Source organism: Haliotis rubra, unplaced genomic scaffold, assembly GCF_003918875.1.
Source record: "Haliotis rubra isolate DU_JTF1 unplaced genomic scaffold, ASM391887v1 Scf163, whole genome shotgun sequence".
Classification (NCBI taxonomy): Eukaryota; Metazoa; Mollusca; class Gastropoda; order Lepetellida; family Haliotidae; genus Haliotis; species Haliotis rubra.
Genome location: NW_025765592.1, coordinates 1,584,913 through 1,608,013, shown reverse-complemented (window position 1 = coordinate 1,608,013; position 23,101 = coordinate 1,584,913). Strand labels below are relative to the sequence as shown.

Here is a 23,101-nt window from a genome sequence, read left to right as displayed (position 1 = left end):
AATCTTGTCTCTAAGGGACCATCCTGGTACGTAATCCTCAGCCTCCGTATCCATGGAAGGGACTGTCACTAAGCCCTCTCGCATAACCATGGCTGGTTGTGAAATGGGGTAAACACTAGATCCGAGCTGATCCGAAAAATCCAGGACTAACGGAATAATGGGAGGGTTGTCAATATCCAGTGACCCAACCTCTCCAACCGCATGATCAGACGTGCGCCCATGCCTAAGGTAGACGACCGCTGAATTTCAGCCGAGCTGCACGAGCTATCCAAGCCAGCTGTACTGCCCTTTACTTGACCCCGGTCTGACCCAGTGACAGCTATACGATCCATAGCACGCCTGCTCGGCCCGTGCTGCAAGCTTGCATCCGTGCTTTTATTTATAATCAGCTGACTGGCACAAGTATTAAGGGAATCAGCCGTCATAGACTGAAACCCTGAGACAAGCAGGCTACCATCGGCCCCTGCCATGGATTTATCCTGCTGTCTGCCGACCCCGTCGGTTGTCCCTTCCCCTCTCGAATGCTGCTGCCTCACCCTGGGGGATCGGCATTCAGCTTCAGACGGCAGGAGATGACCCACTCTCTGGGACAGAGCTCCTGACCCGCCTATGGGTACTGACCCTAGACTATGGCCCTGGCCGGCGTCTTCCGGGTCTAATCAACATAAGGTGGATCGGGACTCAATTTGCTTCTGCAGACTAGAAAACTTGAGATGATTACGTGACTCCAGCTCATTAAAGGATTTGTTCATTGAAGCGGAAAGTTCGTCTCTAAGCGAACCAAACAAGTTAGTAATGGCGGCCAAATCCAACGATGCAGAAGATTTAGATTTTGAGGAACGTGAACTACTTTTGCTAGTATTGTCCGATTTACTAGACTGACAGTCTGAGGAGGATTTAGCACGTTTAATTGAATCAGAAGACACAGAAGATTTCCTCTTCTTAACAGAATTTCTAGCAGCGTTCATTTTGATCCAATCGTCATTACTGAGACTTGAGCACAACAAACATTTAATGTCTAAAGTACAGGGAGGCTCCTTGTGGCAAGCTGCACACAATGAATGAGGATCATTAATGAAATAATGTCACAAAGTTAATTAAAGCAATTGTAGCACCAACAAGGCGATAGTACTGACCAATCTGTAGATTTGATCTAGAAAACTTGACTATTGTTGATGATGAACGAATTACAGTAGAATCTTTTCCAAATTTCCGGAGACGTCCTGTGCGTAGCACATACAGAAAAATGGTGAGGTTTAAAAGGGCGCGCTCTTACGCCACGATTTAAGGGGGAGATAACTCTTTAAGGGGTAGGGCATACTACCAGGGAACTATGACTTAGGGATCGTTTTTCTTTTCCATTTTTTCTGTATGTGTCTGTGGTAACCCCAGAAATAAGGCAACCATAATCTAGAGGGAATGTTTACGCCTAAATTGAAATTTATTTGTAGTTTTGTAGTAGGTTTGTGAGTACAGAGTGACAATGTATCTAAAAGGTTTTCAAGAAACTGAAATCATAATAAAATTTATGGTGAGGTGTTGTTGGAAAATGACACGTATGCCTAGTTCAGCAAAACTTCAAATGCTGTCGAATCATCACCACAAGAAAAACAAACAAGCTGTTTCTGAGGAGTATATGTTTACCATGCCCAGAGTGCACTTTCACAGATTTGATACAAACTATACATAGACAATATTCATCACAATTTGTAAAGAAAATGTCAATGTTTCTTCAATGACTGCAAAACAAGTTTACTGGTGAAGAGCTCACTTTACTTTCAGTCAGGTGAGCTACAAATTGAAAATGAAAGTCTCAAAGCCACAACTTTTATTGCTATGTGTGTTATGTAATACATTCAACAAATGTTTTGATCACTGTGTACAATAATCCTGACATTATTCACTGAAGCAAAATTACTGAATGGCAGATAACAAACAATATGGAATATTTTATACAATCAAGCCATTATTAGTTATGAGTTATTTAAACTCTCCTTTCTCATAATCATAGCTTGACGAGATGCCTTCAATCCGTCCCTGGCCCTGGGCAAGCATTCTTTCAACTTGTGCTTCTTGCCACTCCCTGGTTATAGTTGAGGGCATTGGAGGGTAAACTGAAAGGATATTTTGTAGATTAAATTTGCAATAAAAAGGATAAATAGATATAATTTCTTAACATTTTTTTGTCGCTAATGATTTTCAACTAACATCATAAATGCAATCTGTCTATACTAAAGCAGAATTGTCATTTACAGAGTCTATACTGAACTATCAATACAGTATCAACAAGTTGGGCTTAATACCACATTCAACCAGTCATTCTGTCTAATACAAGCGAGTCCTGAACCAATGGGAGAAAGCTGGTAATACTTTCATGGTGCAGCAGACCATTTCTTCCCTGGTCTAAACTTTTGGCCTAGGCCAGATTCTCCCCAGGGAGGTTTTGTCCTAGGTTATTCTTACCCCGGGGAAAGTTTGGGCTAGGCTAAAGTCTCTCCAAAAGCTTGTTTACTAATCCATAATCACTTTTGGTGAATGAAAATATGATTCAGATATCCATGGGCCAAGTATACCTCTTATGAAACCTTGTCTTTTGAATATAGAATACCGGTAAGACAATATAGTGGAATGATAGATGATACAGCATTTGATATTGTGTTTGGTTGTAGTAGTTGATGGCACCGATGTGGATCCCATATTTTTGAAGCCATGACTGAGGAAATAAAATTTTGAAAGGATATGGACATCCAAGTAAAAACTGGGTATTTAGTTAAAGTTACGAAAATAGCAATGATTTTGAGATAAACCAATTTGGAATAAGTGAAGATAATTAAATTATTGAAATATAAAAACAAGAAGACAAAGTCATCAATATCCCCCTCAATGGCAAAATACTCTTCATGATTATGTCTACGAGTTATGATTATGTTAAATATTTAGGTGTGTATATAGAAATATTTAGGTGTGTATATAGAAAAGTGGAAGGAGAGTATTGAAAGGTTTTTAAAGTTCTGCTCCAGAAAGCAGCACTATCACCAATCTCAGTCAAACTTGCTGCCATGGAAATGCCAAAAATATTTTATTCAGAATTCCCAAACTACCAAAAGGCACCAGTACACCACCAGACCAATCTATGTGCCAAGTTTGGTGAAGAAACATTGAACCGTTTTAGAGTTCTGCTCCGGAAAAGAGCACTACTACAATTTCAAGCTAAGTCAAACTTGTTGCCATGGAAACGCCAAAATATTTTATTCAGAATTCCAAAACTACCAAAGGCACCAGTACACCACCAGATCAATCTATGTGCCAAGTTTGGTGAAGAAATATTGAACGGTTTTAGAGTTCTGCTCCGGAAAAGAGCACTACCACCAATTTCAGTCTAAGTCAAACTTGTTGCCATGGAAACGCCAAAAATATTTTATTCAGAATTCCAAAACTACCAAAAGGCACCAGTACACCACCAGATCTATCCATGTACCAAGTTTGGTGAAGAAATATTGAACAGTTTTAGAGTTCTGCTCCGGAAAAGAGCACTACCACAATTTCAGGCTAAGTCAAACTTGTTGCCATGGAAACATCAAAAATATTTTATTCAGAATTCCAAAACTACCAAAAGGCACCAGTACACCACCAGATCCATGTATGTACCAAGTTTGGTGAAGAAATATTGAACGGTTTTAGAGTTCTGCTCCGGAAAAGACAAATGTGCAAATGTGGACGGACTGGACGGACGGACGACGACGGACGACTCCATTTTAATCCCCCCCAAAACGCGTTGCGGGGGATAATAAGTTAATAATATAAAACAATAGTACTGATATAATATCTTGGCTTTTATGCTAGGTTGTTTTTTTAATCTCACCTTATCTAATGATATTGAAACAAAATGTGAACCATGCACATGTTATATATATGAAGATGACCTGTAAATTGTTAATGGAACTTGACATCAACATGAATATCTTATCACTGTGTTCACATGAATAGCTATGTCTTGTTTTCGTTTCTGACTTTTTCAAGATGAGATTATAGGTTGGGGAAGAAATTGTGAGAGAGAGAGAGAGAGAAAAAAAAGTTTCCCTGTGGAAAGTTTGTCCTAGGTCAAAGTTTCCCTGGGGAAGGTTTGGCCTGTTACAACGGTTTACTGCCTCATATAAGAATTCTGCCAATTTAAGGGACACTGGTCCCCATTCCACAAAACCACCTTAGCTAAGGCTAACCAATTTACCATGTTGCACAGGTTTGATGAAACAACCTTATGTCAATCATTCAAAATATATGCTTGATTGGCATTTTAGAAGATGCTCTTTTCTGGATTTCATGTTTTTATTCTATGATATGTTTCGGGGCCAGATATCCAGGGTCTTCATGTAAAACTAATGAGCAGCCCATGAGCACAGTTAACAGTTACTGTTAATTAGTTTTACCTGATGATGGGGCTGGAACAGGTCCCGAAATGACAAAGTCATCAATATCCCCCACAATGGCAAAATACTCTTCATGACTATGTCTATGAGTTATCATTATGTCAAATGTTTTGGCGTGTATATAGCTGAGTGGAAGGAGAGTACTGAAAGGTTTCAAAGTTCTTCTCCAGAAAGGAGCACTACCACCAAATTCAGTTGAAGCCAAAATTATTGCCATGGAAACGCAAAAAAACAACATTTTATTCAGAAATCCAAAACTAGCAAAAGGCACCAGTTCACCACTAGACCTAACTATGTATGAAATTTCATGATGAAACAGTGAACAGTTTTTAAGCTCTGCTCCGGAAAAAAAGTACTACCACCAATTTCAGTCAAAGTGAAATTTGTTACCATGGAAACGCAAAAACTATTTTATTCAGAAATCCAAAAATACCAAAAGGGAAAATTTCACCACCAAATCTATCCATGTGCCAAGTTTGGTGAAGAAACATTGAACGGTTTTAGAGTTCTGCTCCGGAAAAGAGTACAGTCATCCCTCGCAATAACGCTCTTCGGGATACCACAGATTCGGTTAAACCGCGGGGTAATCTGTGGCTCCCATAAAAAAAAGTTGCCCAGCGATCACACATTTTCACGTCATCAAAGTGAAATTCATTGCGGATTGCAATTAACAGTGTTTATCGTACTTATCCATAGTTGTTCAGATGCTTAAAACGGGCAGGGTTTTCTCAATAATAAGACGAACAGCGAAACATCGTAATAACTTATGAAAGACAACTTTATCATAAAGACATGCCATCAGCCGAGTACTTACAATGTTTGCTGTGATGCAACACACTGCGTTATTGCGCGGGTAAACACTGCCATCCCAGAACGTATGTCAGGAAACGTTTGATTATGTCAGGAAACACATTTTGTTTGATTAAATTCAATCCCTTTTTCATTCATTAAAGTGTTTACAGTAACACTGGAGAAACCGGCTAAATAGTGAAATGGTATTACTTCATTCCATACAACTTCCGCTTACCACATTCGTGAGGGTCCATAAGGTAAGCAGAAGTTGTATGTGTATAGAATGAGCTGATGCCATTTCACATGTTTACTCATAGGTTACTGTTAACAGGTTTAATGAATGAAAATAGGATTAAATATAATCAAACAAGATGAAATCAAGGAAGATCGTCTTATTTTATGTGTTTTCTGACATCATACATTTTCGTTAGCGTGTGTAACGCGGTGTGTTGCATCACAACAAACATCATAAGTACTCGGCTGATGGCATGTCTTTATGATAAAGTTGTCTTTTATAAATTATTACAATGTTCCGGTGTTCATCTGATTATTCAAGAAAACCCTGAATGTTTTTGAGCATTTGAAAAAAACATGGATATATACGATGAACACTGTTCCTTGCAATCCATAATGAATTTCGCTAGTTTACAATAACGGAATGAATTTCGCTAATTTGTATTTTCGATGTGATTGACCTTGTGATGCTCAACAGTGAAATTTGTATCACAAAGATATTGTGAAGATGTGTGATTAAGTAATGATATATCAGTCATTCATTCACTGATAATACATTATTCATATGTTTAAGTTATGTATTGCACCAAAACACAAATGTGACCACCTTCAGAATCAGGTATGCAATTTCACTATGAGACCAACGCTTAGTCCCTGAATATATATATAATTTTGATAGTACCAAATAAACTCATTTAAATTGAAAAGGAGCCCCAGTGAGTTGAACCTTGGGGAAATCTAGACTTGCTTCATATAGGGCTTTAGCATTGCAGGGAGGGAAAGGCAATTGGGAAAATAATGTGGTTTAGAGACTGTGAGACAAACTACTTCACTATGTTCACAGGGAGTTTTAATTTGTATTCTTAGTTGTTTTCAATACTAAGGTTTTGCTCAGAGTCATTTTCATTAAAATGATTTCAAATATTGTTATTTACCCGATTTTGAAGATAAACTTTGGAATTATGAGCCATGTAAGCGTGGATGTAAAACAGGTGTACATGTACACTGATACCTTTTACCCAAGTGTTCTCTACATTTGCTGATAGTACCCAAAGTGACTAATTACATTAAACAAATTAATTTTAACATTATATTTTATTTATTAACCTTCCATACATATATATGCATACAAGAAGGTATCCTGACCGTCATGAAAATATCCACTTTGTCATGTCACATACTGAGATAAGCATATTATTTGACAAGAATATAGAGGTATTCTGCAGATATATTTTCTATTGAGAAAATTACATTGCTTAAAATGTTTACTCATGAAACTGTCATATAGGATTAAATCTACATGTTTTGTAAAAAAAACCCCTTCACTAGAAACAATAAACACTGAATAAAGTTCAACCTTATGTACTTAATGCTTACCATATTTTTTCATCCACATGACTATCCATGCAGTCGCAGACAGTGCAAGGAGAACTGCAGACAGCACAGACTTCCACTCTCCAGTTGGGGCTTTCATTTCAGCATAGGTCTGGCAGAAACTTGACCTGTACACTGCAATAGCAAAATTTATGATTCAAGAACATAGAGGTCAATGATATCCCTCACCCTTTTGAATCTGTGTATGAATTTATAAGATTATTAAAAATATCCCTCTTCCCATGCATGTAATATTCTTTCAGGACACACACCCTCCCTCTAATGAATGGCCAATCCCTAATGAATGTTCACATTTATGGGGGCAAAAAATTATTTGAACAAGCATTGTCACTAAGGTGACATAATCCCCCACTGCAAATTATCAAATCAAACTTATAAAGTAATGAAAGTTTAAGTTAAATGTCAACAAAAACATGACCAGTCAACCTCTCTTAATGTCTTGCTCTTTAGGTGTTCAAACACACACATATTTTCAAGACTGACTTTGACATGAATGTCATAGTGTATGAAATATGCAAAAACAGTACTAAAGAAATTGCTTTTTGAAAAAACATTTAAGGGAAGTCTTGAAAGTCTTTAAAGAAGATCCAGTGACCTGTTTTTGAAACATCTTGCTGACAATTCAGGTTAACATGCTCAAATCTTCAAAGGGTCTCTGTGACCTTGAAAGTTAAGTGAAGGTCACCAAAATCGACTGGGCCCTGCGCCTTCTCTAGATAAACATGACAAAGCTTTGTATTGAATATGAAGAAAATCCAGTGACCGGTTCTTGAGATAGCTTAACATGCAGGTAAAACGTTAAAGTCTCCTTGTGACCTTGAAATTAAGGTCAAGGTCACCAAACCTGACTTGGACCTTTCTTATACTGTGATGAACCTAGGTACAACTTATGAAAAGAATCTAGTGGTTCTTAAGATATTCCAATTCGTACGGACGGACGGACGGAGCCTAATACTATATCCCTCGCTTTGCGCTAAACGCGCAGCGGGGGATAATAAAGAGAGTTCACTTTGTATGCAGCTGTCACAATTTGAACTTCTTCTTGTGAGGTATGAACAGTAAATTTTGTACAATGGTACCACAGCTTATCGGAAGTTGAATAAAATTCTAAAAATGTAATTTTCTGAATAAAATTGATATTTTATACTTATCCTGACTCATGAGGTAAGCCCTCCCAACCTCCCCACTAGACACTTTGGATTTCCCTGCAAATTAAAGTGTCGGGCTCATAATTCGGAGAGAGTGAAGCATGTGGGAGCGGTGGCGCCACTTTTCCCGCCAAAACGGCCAGACAGATAACTCATGGTGAGTAGTGAATTTACGTCTGTTTTTATTGAAGGGAGCTTCAGTCATGAGTCAGGATAAGTATAAAATATCAATTTTATTCAGAAAATTACATATTTTTCCTTATCCTGACTCATGCTTATTGCTTGTAGAATCCGTCGGATTTGGTGGTGGGTCAAGCTACTTCTGGATTTCATGTAGTGATTTACGTCTTATATACCCCCCTATGGGAACTTCTTGTTGGCACTTCTATTTTACTGCTAGTCTCTGCTGCTGCTGTAACCCTGTACTTCCAGCTGTCTCTGACGGGGGGACCACAATTGTTAACTTTTGGTCCTGGCTTCTGTTAACATTTTATGTGGATTTTGCGACTCCATCTCTTGATGCAAGCATCAAGTGGAGAAGCGACCCTTTCCTGTATGAGTATCCTTACAAGTACTGGGTCATATCACTTAAACTAGTCTGTCCTTAGACGTGCATATAGACTTAAAGCTGAACTCTCCTGAGTGTAGGCTTTTTGCAAGTCATGTGATAAAAGGGTGAGATATCATCTCAGCGCCTTTGAGAGACTGTCAACTGTTGTGCAACAACCAGCGGGCCGAAATGGTGAATGCCGGAGACGTCCTCGGTGGCGATGTCCCTCAGGTAATGGTTGGCAAACACCATGTCTGATTTCCAGAAGCAGCCCCCCATTATCGTCCTGATAGAGCAATTCCCATGTAGAGCGAGTGTTGATGCCAGAGCTCTAACTTCGTGTGGGTTGGAGGCTCTTGGAGGATCCAGTCCTGCTGCTTTGTAGGCCCGTAGTATGACAGTTCTGATCCAGATTGATATCGTAGTGCGGGAGACCTCCGTCTGTGTCGCTGTCGATATCGGGACGAAAAGACGCTTGAATTTCCGTCTCCTGGTACTGGATCTTTGTAGGTAGACTTTCAATGCTCTTACTGGGCACAAGGATAGGTCCTGCGTATCCTGTGGTCCAAGGACTGATGATGGTGCTGGGACGTGGAATTGTCTGTCCGGTTGACCTGGCAGTTGATGCTTTGCGATGAAGTCCCATCTCAGTCCCATATGCACGGTGTTTTGATTTTCATCAAATCGTGTTCTCTCCAGAGCATGTATTTCCGACATCCTTGCTGCTGTTGCTAAGGCGATCAGGAACAGCGTCTTCTGCGTCAAGAACTCGAAGGCTGTTCTCTCTTATGGTTCGTAGACGTCACTGGTGAGATGTCGTAGAACTACGTTGAGGTCCCACGCCGGAGCTTTGAATCTCTGTTGTTGGTCCTCCAATTTAAAAGAGCGTAGTAAGGCCAGTAACTCTGGTACTTTCGTCAGTTTTCCACTCGTCCTCATGGTGATGACTGAGCTCAATGCCGCTAGGTATGTTGAGAGTGTTGACCCTTTTAACCGCTTCGTTTGTCGTAGGTGACAAAGGTAGTCCGCCACTTGAGGGTGTGTCGCCTTTATGGCTGTAAAGCCGGTCCTCACAGCGTATGTCTCAAAAATTCGCCACTTGTGGCCGTACAAGGTGCGTGTAGACTTGAGTAGAGCTAGTGTGACTGCTTTCGCTGCCCTGGCAGAATATCCTCTCTTGTTCAAGCACGCCTTGATACAGTCCACAAGTGTAGCCGGAACACCTCTGGGTTGCCGTGCGCCTGCTTTGTGTGAGGATGTACTAGTAGATTCGTCCACTCTGGTAGTTGCAGTTGAGGATGTCCTAATTCTTGTATGAGAATGGGGAACCATATTCTCGCTGGCCAGTAAGGCGCGACCAAAATCAGTTGTAGGTCCTTCGTCTGGCTGATTTTCTGCAACACCCTCGGTATTAGAGCTGGTGGTGGAAACGCGGCGTAAGCGTTTAGTCCTTCCCAGGAGATGCTTAGAGCGTCCGTTGCCCATGCTCGTGGATCTGGTATTGGTGAGACGAATGTTATCAGTTGATTGTTGAATCTTGTGGCGAAGATGTCTATTAGAGGTGCTCCCATCTCTTGTATGATCTGCTTGAAGATCTCTGGATGTAGCATCCATTCTGTTGGGGATGGCTGCGTTGGACGGGATAGTGCGTCTGCTATCACGTTCTTGGCTCCTGGAATGTGGCATGCTCTTATGTGGATGTTCAGGTTGTCTGTTATGCTGAACAGTTGAAAGCAGAGGTTCAGAAGGTTCGCCGACCTTGTTGATCCTTGCCTGTTTATGTAGAATGCCACTGTGGAGTTGTCCGTATGCACCATCAGATGAGCATTCTCCAGATTGTTTGTCCAGTGGAGTATGGCGTTTAGTACTGCTTTCATTTCTAGCATGTTGATGTGCAGATCTTTCTCCTCTTTGGTCCATGTCCCAGCTGACACTTCGTCGTCGAGATGTGCGATGCGTCCACGTAGAGATGCGTCTTGCACTCCGGCTCTGCTAAATAGGTGCCTCTGCAAACATTCGATCTCTGGGTCCACCATAGTAGATATGGGCGTAGTGCGTCCGGGAGTCCTAAGGGTTCCGGGTCGTCCAGATGAGCATTGACGAAGATCTGTAGTGGGCGTAGTTGTAGTCTCCCTCTGCGTGTCATGTCTTGCGCTGACGTGAGGAGACCCAACAGACTCTGCCATTGTCGTAGTGGCCACGGAGAGAGTAGAGCTTGCGAGATCGTCTGTTGTATCTTGAGCCATCGGTCCTCTGGTACCACTATGCGGTTCTGTGTTGTGATGAACCGGATTCCTAGGAACTGCAGGTCCTGTGTAGGTTCTAGGTCCGACTTGAGGAGATTCACTAGCCACCCCAGTTGTGTAAGCAGTCTGATGGTGAAGTCCAGTTGTAGTCTGAGATGCTTGGGATCTTGATGTACTTGAATCCCGTCGTCTAGGTAGAATGCACTGTGTAGACCTCGATGATGTAGGTATGGCTTGGGCTTCGTCACCCTTGTAAACAACCAGGGGGCCGATGATATTCCAAATGGCAGGACCTTCCGTTGGTAGTGTCGTCCATCCAGTATAAACCTCAGGTACTACCTTGAGTCCGGATGTACAGGAATATGCAGGTAGGCGTCCTGTAGATCTATGCTGGCAATGTAGTCCATCGGACGGACGGACGAGGTGTAGGAGTTGTGGTAGATGTATCATGCTGAACTTTGGTGGTCTCCGTAGATAATCTCTGTTGAAGGCCCTCATTTTGTAGATGAGTCAGAACTTTTCTTTGGAGTTTTTCTTTGGCACTAGGAAAACTGGGGAGTAGAATCCTTGTGAGAGCTGGTCCTGGTCCACCACTTCTATGGCTTCCTTCTCTAGTAGAGATGTGACCGCTTCTCGTAGCCTCTCTGTCCGATGGGTTGTGAAGTTGAACTTCTGAGGTTCGTCTGTCAACGGCGGAGTTGCTTGTAGTTGTATGCGATATCCGTCTCTTAGGATGCTGGATACAAATGGATCTTGAAGAATTCCCCAGTTCTCCCAGTAGTTTTGTAGACGTCCACCCACTTGTGAAGGTTGTACAGGAACGGCTGGGGGTGGAAGACTCCAGTCGTTCGAACCCCTCCTTCATCGTCTCTCTATCCTTGGCCTCTGGGTGCCCTGCCTCGTCGAATTAGTCCTCTATAGTTGCCGGCTGGGCTGTCCTTCCCTCCTCTGAAGGTGCTCATTTTCTTGTCTCTTGCCTTCTGGATGCCTGCGAACCCGACTTGCCCGAGTAGCTGGGGCGCCTGCCTGATGACACTGGCTAGTGTATCGATGGGCTTTATCATGAGGACTTCTCTGGAGTCTTTGGTAACTTCTTTGGCGGCGTCGTCAATCTCCCCTCACGAAGATGGATGATGTCGACCATGGGGCTCTGTACAGCGTTTTAGGTGAGCGTTAGCTCCAGTTGCAGGATGCCAGTAGTCCTTGTCGTCCTCGCCAGCGTCAACGCGCTGCTGAGATGGATGATAGATGGTCCGTCATAAACTGCTGGTCCTTCTTCTGCATGAGTAGAGCAGAGTAGATCATCCGGTCCTCCTCTGCGGTAGAGTCCCTGAACTTGGCGATGAGCGTCTCATTCACTGCCCTGGATCTGTTAAGGCCGAAGAACATCCTTCTGGGCATCGTCTCTATCTGCGCCAGCTTTTTGTCGTCAATCTTATAAGACTTGGTCCGGGCGTCGTTGATGACCTTGTAGTTATCATGGATCTCTTCTGCCTTCATGAAGGGGTCCATATTGTGTAGAGAGAACTTCTTAGCGTTGAACTGTGGAATATTCGGCGCCTGGGATATCGTTGCCTTCCTGAAGGCTGCGTCCAAGTTCTCTGGAACTTCCGAGATGGGATCAATTGGCAATAGAGTGATCGTGTCGACATCATCGTCCTTCATCAGGTACGTGAGTGCTGCATTCTCTTCCTTAGAGGGTGACGCTAACCCCAGTCCGTTGGCCATCCAATATCTTATCTCTGCGTCTGAGAAGATAATACCGCCATCGTCCTCTGTTTCAGGGGCGCTGATCTGGGATCGTTGATCATCCTCCGCTGGGGATCTGTGTGGAGACCTGCATGGAGACCTGCGCGGAGATCTGCGTGGAGATGAGCCTGTAGAGCTGCGTCTGTAGGGCTATCTGCGTGGAGACCTGCGTGGAGGCGAGCGTCTCTTGGTTCGTGAATGCCTCGGCGAATCCCTTGACGATCTGTGAGATGTTGATGACGTCCTTGAGGCTGTCTCCACAGACCTTCGCGAAGGCCTTCGCGAAGGCTGTTCATCTGAGTCGTCAATGGAAGGCCCCTCCGATGTGTCGGCAGCGGTGGGTCCTTTGTGCAGATCGGGTCCTCTCTGTGGGTGGTGTCAAGGGCTGGTTGTCGATCTCTTTCCTGCGCCGCCTCTCCATCATCTCCATTATCTGCTGCGAGAACTGCTGCATGAAGGCCCCGGGGTTGAACGTCTGCGGTGATAGATGAGCTGCCCTCTCTGCGTTGGTAGTGATATGGCCGAGAAAGTCCTAGTCGTCTGCGCAGACGTCCCCGTAGAGCTGCTCGCTGTCTTAGGGGTGTGTGGCCGTCTCTGCGTAGAGGATGGCTTCTTCTTCGTTCTGCGAAGAAGGGATGTCCGAAGTGGCAGCCCTCTTCTTCGAAGTGGTGGACAACGTCCCACGCCCATCCTCCAAGGACATCTCCGGCGGATCACTGGAAGGAAGAGGGTCGTCTGACAGCAGTTGACATGTGAGGGACTCAGCCGGCTTATCCATGACTTGAAAAAGTCGCCTGGATTTGTCTTAAGCACGCCTAAGTACACAGAAAATATATATATTAAATTCAATATTGGTTAAATGCTGACAAAGGTTGCAGCGAGAGCTGGAAGTACATGGTGTTGTGCAGCTAGGGCACAATAAATGCGGGTCTGCAGCAGAGAACCTAAACCTACAACGAAAACAGGTTTTCATGAAATGTAAACAACTGAACAAACACGGACAAAACAGTGAATAAACAGTGAAAAATACGAATAAATTTCAAACCATATTGTTGAAGGATACTCCCTAAACCCCTATAAAGGTAACGTATAGGGTAATAACTAATAAATAAAAGGATATAGTGCCGTATAGAAGACACAGGCACTCTCCCAACCATCCACTAGGGCGAAGAAGGAGAGAGTGAAGCATGTGGGAGCGGTGGCGCCACTTTTCCCGCCAAAACGGCCAGACAGATAACTCATGGTGAGTAGTGATTTTACGTCTGTTTTTTATTGAAGGGAGCTTCAATAGAAGATACAAGTGTTCCACTAACGTTCGCAAGAGGAAGGAGACAAGCAATAAGCATGAGTCAGGATAAGGAAAAAGTTTTATATATTCAATTGGCAAAGTAAAATTATGACGATTTGCCATCTAAATTTCACTTTATCCGATTTACTTTTTTGTTTAAAGTGAAATTCATCGGCACGTTTTCACTGCAAACAGACTATAAATAGATAACTCACCCTCAGATGACAATCCATATTTAAGGTCAAAGTATGTGAAATCATGCTCTTTATTGGGCACTTTTTCTAGCTCTGCAGTAAGGAGAATCTAGGCCACAACCAGAGACCCTATTTCATGAAAACTCTGAAGGTCCTGGGTGACATTCCTTAGATAGAATGATGTAAAAGTGTTTGAAGACACCCACTGGCAAGCTAACATGATCTGTTCTAGTGACAGTTTTCATTGATGCAAGGGACGAGGCAATGGCTCTAATTTTGTGTGGACGTAGGATCCATCAGTTGGTGGCTGATTTTCTGCCAAAGTGTAAGTCAGCTTTATAGTTTTCTTTATCCAAGGTGTTCTTGGAAATATATTTCTCAGATTGTCCTTGACAAGATATCCAGAGAGAGCAGTGAACACGATGAAACGTGTCAGTCCTATGCAAGTACCATTTTAGAGCTCTTACTGGACATAGAACTCTGTTCAGTAGGTCGTGATCCACAGTGGGAGCCAAAGCTGGTATAGTGAATGCACATCAAAGTCCCATTAATAGCCATTGATTCTTGGCGAGGACCTCTGGCAGTGCTCAAAATGGCACTCTATACAAAAATGCAACAGAAGCATACGTCCAAGGAATGTAGTTCTGAAGTCGTTGAAGCCATAGCTAGTGTTTCCCCCAGGCATATTTGGCAGGGCGCAGCGCCCTGCCCTTTTTATTCAGCGCCCTGCCCTTTTTATTTAGCGCCCTGCCCTTTTCATTTAGCACTGTGCCCTTTTGAATCACTGCATTATCTGCCCTTTGAAAAATCCAATATTTTCCGGATTTTAACAAAGGCAGGAGTTAGCTCCCTTCCCGGATGTTTTTGTTGTGCAATAAAACTACCTATTTAAGTCATGGCGATTTCGGCTTTGTTCATTTACATTCTGATTCACAATACCAACCAAAGAAAGAACAAAGAGGAAAAGAGAAGAAGCTGTGAAGGCTGAAGCAAGGAAGTGTCGTCGACTCCTGGATTTCTTCGCGCCAAACAGGTACGACTTGACAATGACTTCCGCCGTTTTGAACCGATAGCGGCAAAATTAGAAAACATTTCCAGCAATAATCTAGGTTCATGTGATCTCTTTATAGCTAATAAAACATGCCCATTCTGTCTTTGTTATGTTTAAGAATCTTTGCTGTAACTACTTTATGTCCATATCTTATTTTAGTCTTTTTGTGAGGAGAAAATAAAAACGAATGAAACAAAGGGAAGCCATATCGGACATGATCACTTCAGATTATTCCGAAGTTTTTTCTTTTCCCTTCCAATGCTTGTCTCAGGTATTTAAAACACACCGGTGATTATTATCCTCTCTAATATTACGATTGTGAATAGATTCTAATATGGTTTTTTTAACTTTTAATTTCTCCTTGTTCAGTCGACCTCGCTCTGCAAGAAATCTTTCGGAAGCACGTATTTTTCATTTCGATTTTCTAGATATACACAAAACCCTCTCCTTTTCTATAGTTAATATTTGCACTGGGTATATCTGTTGAAATTTTATTTACTCTTTGTAAATGTACGAAGTACCGAAGTAATAATTCCACACGAAATAGACCCAGGAATCGAAGCCACATCAAACATGTCTATTTCAGAACGTATCTAAGTTTATTTTTTGCACTGCATACATGTAGTTTTTCATATTCTAAAATAACGGTAGAAATATTAAATTAATTTTTCTATATATACTTAATTTGAAGTTAGTAGAATTTGTGGTGGACAAGTTGTCTGCAATGAACAAAGACAAACTTTACCTGTCTCCATATCTAGTCTTTAAAGATTTTCAAAATGAAACATAATTGTTCCAAACTTCTGTGTATATTTATCTGATATTTTACCCTAATTTATCCTCAACTGAAATGTAATAAAAGTTTTAACTGTTTTTTCTGTGTGTGAAAAAGTACTTTCATTAGTACAAGGTATATTTACTATTCTTATTTTCTTAATATTCAAAGGATGTTTTCTTATTACCAAATTACAAAATACAATAAATTTTGTCCGGAAATAAAACTGACTTGTATGTGTATTTCAGACCCGATGTAGAAGATTCAGAACTTGTTTGCTATGACATTGACAAGTGGTTGTCATCCAGTGACCCAGCTCCTCAAACAACTCAGAAGAAGAAAGATGCCGGTCACAAGCTTGTAGAAACAAGGTCGCCCCTGGCTAAAATACGTTGAGGAAGCAAACGAGGAGGGTGAAAAAAGCTGCATGATGTTTTGTTCTCTTTGCACTAAGTGGAATATGAAAGGATGAAATGGACCCATGGTTTGGACACAAGTTGGATGTCAAACTGTAAGACTGGACAAAATTACTTTGCATGAGAACTCTCAAATGCACCAGGAAGCATTCAAACTTGAAAAGGATGATGCTGTGCACCAAGCTACTTATGGTCAGCATGAATGCTAAGTCTTCAACTGACATTGACTTGAGGAAGTGTGTGCCCAAGTTCTTGGCACGAAAGAAGAGGAGAATATGAACGAATAATTTTATGAACTTGCATCAAAGCATGCCAAACAGACCCAAATGATGTCAGCCACAGTAAATTACTGAACCCTTAATTGTTGTGCCTTTCTTGTTTGCTGAATGCCCTTTTGAATATTAAAGTGCCCTTTTTTCTCTGAGTCTACCCTGCCCTTTCATAATCCTGGGGGAAACAATAATAGCATTACGTCACAAGGAGAGCAGTTTTCCAGGAAAGATATGATAAGAATGCTTCCTCCATCCAGGTTCAAATCTGTGATGCAATAATCCTGACAATAGCACTGTTAAATCCCATTTCATAGTTATGCCTTATCCTCTAGTTCAAAAGATTATCCTTCTTAAAATGAATGCTTAGTGAGATCAGATGCCAAAGGTAAGCAATATCCTTCTACAGTGCCATGCAAAAGATGGAGATCTTTCCTTAGATGCAGTGGAAAAATCCACACTTTAAAGGGGTCATTGGCTGTTCCAGGTCTGACTCTCCAATGCTGAAACTGCTTTACCTCGACTCATAAACATCAAGTTAATAGTTTTAAGAGTCCTTGCAGGCAATATGAGGGTCCTGTGAAGTAATGGTGTAGAGAACTATATGTTTTGATAATTTCTTTAGAGCCTGGAAAATCATTGATCATGTGGACTGATGGATGAAATGATGTGCGTAACTGCTCTGAAAGAAACAACCAAAAACTTAGCAAAGTCATAGATGTCTTGTGGGTACAGAAAATATTAATGTAGGTGAGTGAGTGAGTTTAGTTTTATGCCCCACTCAGCAATATTCCAGCTATATGGCGGCGGTCTGTAAATAATCGAGTCTGGACCAGACAATCCAGTGATCAACAGCATGAGCATCGATCTGCGCAATTGGGAACCAATGACGTGTCAACCAAGTCAGCGAGCCTGACCACCCGATCCCGTTAGTCACCACATACGACAAGCATGGGGTTACTGAAGATCAATATTCTAACCGGGACGGTCACGGGTCGAATAATATTGTATGTCATTCTGGACGCAGTGATTTTCTTTTCTGCGTCCATTTTCTACATTTGGGCGTACTGGGCGCACATTTGCACATCTTGTAAATCCCTAGGAGGGTCAAATACAGAATAAGATTCTTTTCCCTGAAGGGAAGAGTCAGTGAGTTGGGTTTTACGCCACTTTAGCAATATCACGGTCGGGGACATCAGGAATGGGCTTCACACATTGTGCCAAAGTGGGGAATCGAACCCAGCGTGACGAGCAAATGCTTTAAACCACTAGGCTACCCAACCACCTGAAGAAAAGATGAATGGCCAAAATTGTCTGATACTTGAGTGATTTTTAGACTTGAAGGATGACCTAACTCTGGTGCTGAAGACATAAAATCTGGATCCTCTGAAGTGTCTGTAAAATACTCCGCATATAAATAGTTGTATCTTGGAATGTAGGGCTTGCTTTACTTTAGTCCATACAGCCATTGCAGTCTGTGTCCATACTGTTATCCCCAATCCGATTTTCCCTGCTAAGATGACCTTCAACAGGATCAGCTGATCTACTTACTATGAGTACCGTGCGGTCCATGACTTCTACTTGATGAGCACTTAACAAACTATCAATGCATGTGCATTCCAAAGTTGTGGTCCATGCCTTGCATCTCAGGGTGACCTCAGCTGAGGTGTGGTCTGTGTCTTAGGCTCCAACATCGCTCTCTTATTAAGGATAAGAGAGATCATGAATGTCGATTCTTTCTTGAGATAGTGCTGAAATTCAATCTTCTAGACCTTTCAGCAAATCTCCAAAAGGTTTCAGAGATGCCGACAAGGATTCCTCCAGGACAAACTTGGATTTCATGGTCAGAGGGGTAGACAAATGGGGCAAGCCAGGATCATATAGGAATGGAGGATCCTGGGGGAGACTCAACCAGGCTGTGGCTGAGTGGTACATTATTTGCAATGTTATTATTTTAATGGGTTATAGATTTTGCAATAAACATAAAACAAATTTACTTTATCAATCAAGAGACAGCCTCTGCAAAATGCTCAAAGTTCACACTTGTTACTCACAGGCCTTTTTTTCCTCCAGGGTAAGTTTACTCCAGTCTCCCTTTTCTTTTTCACGAAGAGTCATAACATCAGCTGAGTTCTCTTTGAATCGAATCGCTGGGCAAGGAAACTCTGGCCTGTCAACATAACTTGCACATCCATTGAAGCCCCAACCAACTATATCCCGGTTTCCTGAAACCAAGACCAAGACTGAGTATAGTTCTTAAAACACATTTTCAAGCAATGTTATTTCTAAACCATATGCAACATCTTTGCAATACACAGAATAATTTACTTTTTAAGTTTCCACTCTGATCCTTTGTACTTCAAAGAAGAATATATAATCTCCTTTTGCCAAGTACCTTATTTTTAATTGTTACATATAAAAACACTATAAACACAGATAAAATTGTGGGTTTTTTTCAAAAAAAAAAAAAAAGGCTAATGATAGTTCAGCTCCTTGAACCTGTAAACATCTTCCTTGAAATTCGAACTAACCTGTAGAGGTTTCAGATTCTTTGAATATATTCCTCCTTGGGGTACTTATAAGCATTTAAATGTTCATTTAAAATCCCTACGACAGTTGTAACAATATTTGAATAAAAAATATTTACAAAACAAAAACTACGTTTTGTCTTGTGAGACCACCCTTACAGGGCCCTCCGGCCCCCTACAGCCAAGAGCAGGTAACTCTAGACCATAACCTCGTACCTCACTTTCCATGCTGAACGAAGTCAGACAGAATGTGGGGAGGTGGCGGGCGTACCCCAAGGAGGAATATATTCAAAGAATCTGGAACCTCTACAGGTTAGTTCGATTCTTTTTTATATATTCCTCCATGGGGTACTTATAAGCATAAGACAGACTCCTAAAGACGGAGCTAAGGAGTGGCATTCTGTCCGCATAAAACACCCCCGACAAGAAGTGGAATTTCCCAAGCTAAAAATAGCAGAAAACAGCACACTTACCCGGTCACGTGTCCACCATAGCCAATCAGGCGGGGGCATGAGCCAGGGTCAGGGTCGAACACATTACAATCACAATGCGAAACCTCGCTAATGTAAACAGTCGAGATAAACCCTCCCTCCCTCCCGTAATCAATCAGAAGCGAAGATAAGGGAATCCCACAAGAAGCCACAAGAAACAAAATGCCATTCGTCTAGTAAGCAAAAGTTTCCAAGGCAAATAAGTCCAGAGCAGAACGGAGTAATGCAAAAGACATGGGAATAAAAACCATCACCATATAAAACCCGTCACCAAGGGAATAGGTAAAAGTTGTTTAAAACCCAACACCAGTGAAAAACGGCAGATAATGGTTCTCGTCATAAAATCCTCGAAAGCTCAATCAGCTAGAGAGGTGGAACCATGCCCACTGGAGAGAACTGACTGACCGAACCAAGCACGCTCACTGGAGAGTCTGTCAAGTTGGTAATGACGGATGAACGTACTCGGTCGGCTCCAAATAGCCGCAGAGCAGATCTCCTCAATGGGCAAGGCTGCAGCGTAAGCTTTCGATGTAGCAATGCTCTAACCGAATGAGCTTTCAAACCTGCAGGCGGTACACGACCTGTGTGAGTATAGCTCATATGTATGGCAGAGACAAGCCACCTAGATATGGTTTGCTTGGTCGCCGGAAGACCAGCCTTGACCCCGCCATAACAACAAAACAATTGGTTATCCTTACGGATACCCCTTGTCTGCTTGATATAAGCCATAAGGGTCTTACGGATATCTAAGACGTGAGCACGTCGTAGAGGTGTACCGGGCAGGGGAGGCTGAGTGAAAGCCAGGAGCTCAATAGGCGCTGTCATATGAAAGGCACTATCCTTCTTAGGGCGGTAAGTATCAGGAAGCCGTATGCTAACTCTGTCTTGGTGAAAAACAGTGAGCGCGGGATCGGCCGACATTGCGTGAATATCTCCTACCCGCCTGCCTGAAGTTACCGCCACAAGAAAAGCCGTCTTCCACGTTAACAGCTGGAGTGAAAGAGCCGACAGATTGTGAAATAGTGGACCGGACAGCCAATCAAGAACGAATGGCAAGTCCCACGGGGGACTAATCCGCCGTACAACCGGACGGATTCTGTCCACGTCTGCTAAAAAACGCTGCACAAGAGGTGGCTGCCCCAAGACAGCACCGTCAACAGGAATGTGAAACGCAGAAATAGCTGTAGAATATCCTCGAACAGTTGAAGCCGCTAGACCGGCATCCAACCGAGACTGGAGGAATTCTAAAACAGAGACTAAATCTGCAGAAAAGGGATCAAGAATCCCCCTGTTGACACACCAGAGCGAATAACAGGCCCATCTATCCTCATATTGAACGTTTGTCGAATCCCTCCGCGAAGCCAGAATTGTGTCTGCAACTGGTGCAGGAATTCCGCTCGCTCGGAGGCGATCCCGGACAGCGACCAAGCCACCTACTGAATCCTGGGATTCGGGTGGGGCGCTCCATTCTGGGATAGGAGGTCCGGTCGAAAAGGTAATAGTTACTAATAGAACAGGAGGCTGAGCCAGAAACCTGAGAATTACCAGAAACCAACTTTGCGCCGACCAAAGGGGTGCAAGAAGCACAAGTAGCCGAGTTGGTTGTGCGTTCAGCTGAGACAGGACCCTGGGGATCAGTGGTATCGGGGGGAACGCCCACAGTACCCTGTCCGTCCAATCTAGCTGAAAGGCGTCGTTGGCTAGCGCCCGCGGATCCGGAATCTGAGAGCAAAACACAGGAATCTGGTTCGTCACCCCAGACGCAAACAGATCCACCTGGAACGACCTGAACAACTGGGAGATAATCCCGAATATCTCCTGGTCGAGCAGCCACTCGTGCAGGGCTAGTATACGCCGTGAGAGAGCATCCGCACGTACGTTGTCTACCCCCAGGAGATAAACAGGCAAAACCTGAATGTTGAACTGATCGCACCAGAGTAGAAACTGCCACGCCTCCTGAAGGAGTGACGGAGACACTGTGCCGCCTTGCTTGAGGATGTAAGACATGGCCGTTTGATTGTCCATCTCTAGACGAACCACACGGCCCTGAACAAACACCCGAAAGCTCTCGAACACCCGGCGGACTGCTCTCAGTTCTAACACATTGATGTGCAGGCTGACTTCCCACTCCGACCAGAGGCCTGAGACTGAGTGTTCGCCCAGGACACACACACACACACACCACACCCCACCCCCCCCCATCCTGTGAGGGAGGCGTCCGTCTGAACTGAGAGGGAAGGTGTCGGGGTGTCTAGGGGGATCCCCCTGGACAAATTCCCGACGTCCATCCACCACCGCAAGTGAGGAATTAACCACTCAGGCGTCGCGAGAATAGTCTCGTAGCTCTGCGAGTGGGACAACAGCTGCCCTAACGCTTGCTGAACGGGTCTCATCCTCAGACGCGTACGCCAAACCACATCCACTGTCCCCGCCATGTTGCCTAGCAACCGAAGCCATGTTCGGGCCAACGCATAGGACTGGAGAAACTGTAACACAGTCCTCTGGACTTTGACGATACGGTCCGGAGCGAGGGAAACAATCCCCAGCTCCGTGTTGAATCTTGCCCCCAAGAATACCAGATCCTGCGTCGGAACGAGGTCTGATTTCTTGAGGTTGATAATCCAGCCCAGTGACACCAGAGTATCCATCACACACAGTGTGGAAGCTCTGCTTAACTGAGGACCTAACGCCCTGAGAAGCCAATCGTCCAGGTACGGGTAACAACACCTGCCCTGACACCTGGTTAACTGAGCTGGGATTAGCATAAGTTTGGTGAACAACCTTGGCGCTGTAGAGATGCCGAAGGGGAGCACACGAAACTGGTAGCACGTCCCTTCGAAGGGGAACCGGAGGTACTTCTTGAACTCGGGGTGCATTGGAACATGGAGGTATGCGTCTTTGAGAATGATTGACGTAAGCCAATCCCCTGTCTCCATGGAGGAGATCACTGACCTGAGTGTCTCCATCCTGAAAGACAGCACCTCTAGTAACTTGTTCAGCCCTCTGAGATTCAGAATGGGTCTGAACCCTCCGTCCTTCTTGGTCAGTAGGAAGTAAGTGGAATAAAACCCCTCTCCTTGCTGACCTACAGGAACCACCTCGATGGCTGCCTTGTCCAGTAAGGACTGAACCTCGGCACGGAGTATGTCCACCTTCACCCAGGAATTCGGCACGGGAGTGTGCCGAACCCCGGAGAAGGACGGTGGATCTCACCTCCACTGTGGCAAATCGCCATCCCTGAGCGTGGACAGGACCCAGGGATTTGCGGTGGCTGCCTCTCCCACTCCCGAAGGAATAGGGACAACTGGCCGCTGACAGGGACGTTTGGCATGAGACAATGCACCCCCACAGTCGGCAAGTCTCCGCTTGTGTGTGTGTGGGGGGCAATAAGGGCTCTGGGGGAAGAATCAGCAGGAAGCCGGGGCTGGCTTCCCCCTGCCCCGAAAAGGCTGCTGCGACTGAGCAGGGCTGCCCTTGCCTCTTGCTCTCTTACTCCGCTTGGCCTGCAAAGGGGCAATCCACTTTGCAGGCTCCTTTGCCACGGCAGA

General features: G+C 43.5%; 1 protein-coding gene across 1 annotated transcript in view; it reads right to left on the bottom strand.

The window, feature by feature from the left end:
• Positions 1-1,622: 1,622 nt before the first annotated feature.
• LOC124271756 overlaps positions 1,623-23,101 on the bottom strand; it is a 34,164-nt gene continuing 12,685 nt past the window's right edge. Inside the window, exons 3-5 of the mRNA XM_046706922.1 lie at positions 18,589-18,759; positions 6,831-6,962; positions 1,623-2,114 (exon numbers count right to left, since the gene is read on the bottom strand). Coding sequence (XP_046562878.1) covers positions 1,981-2,114; positions 6,831-6,962; positions 18,589-18,759 — 437 coding nt within the window. The 3' untranslated portion in view covers positions 1,623-1,980. The remainder of the gene's footprint in view (positions 2,115-6,830; positions 6,963-18,588; positions 18,760-23,101) is intronic.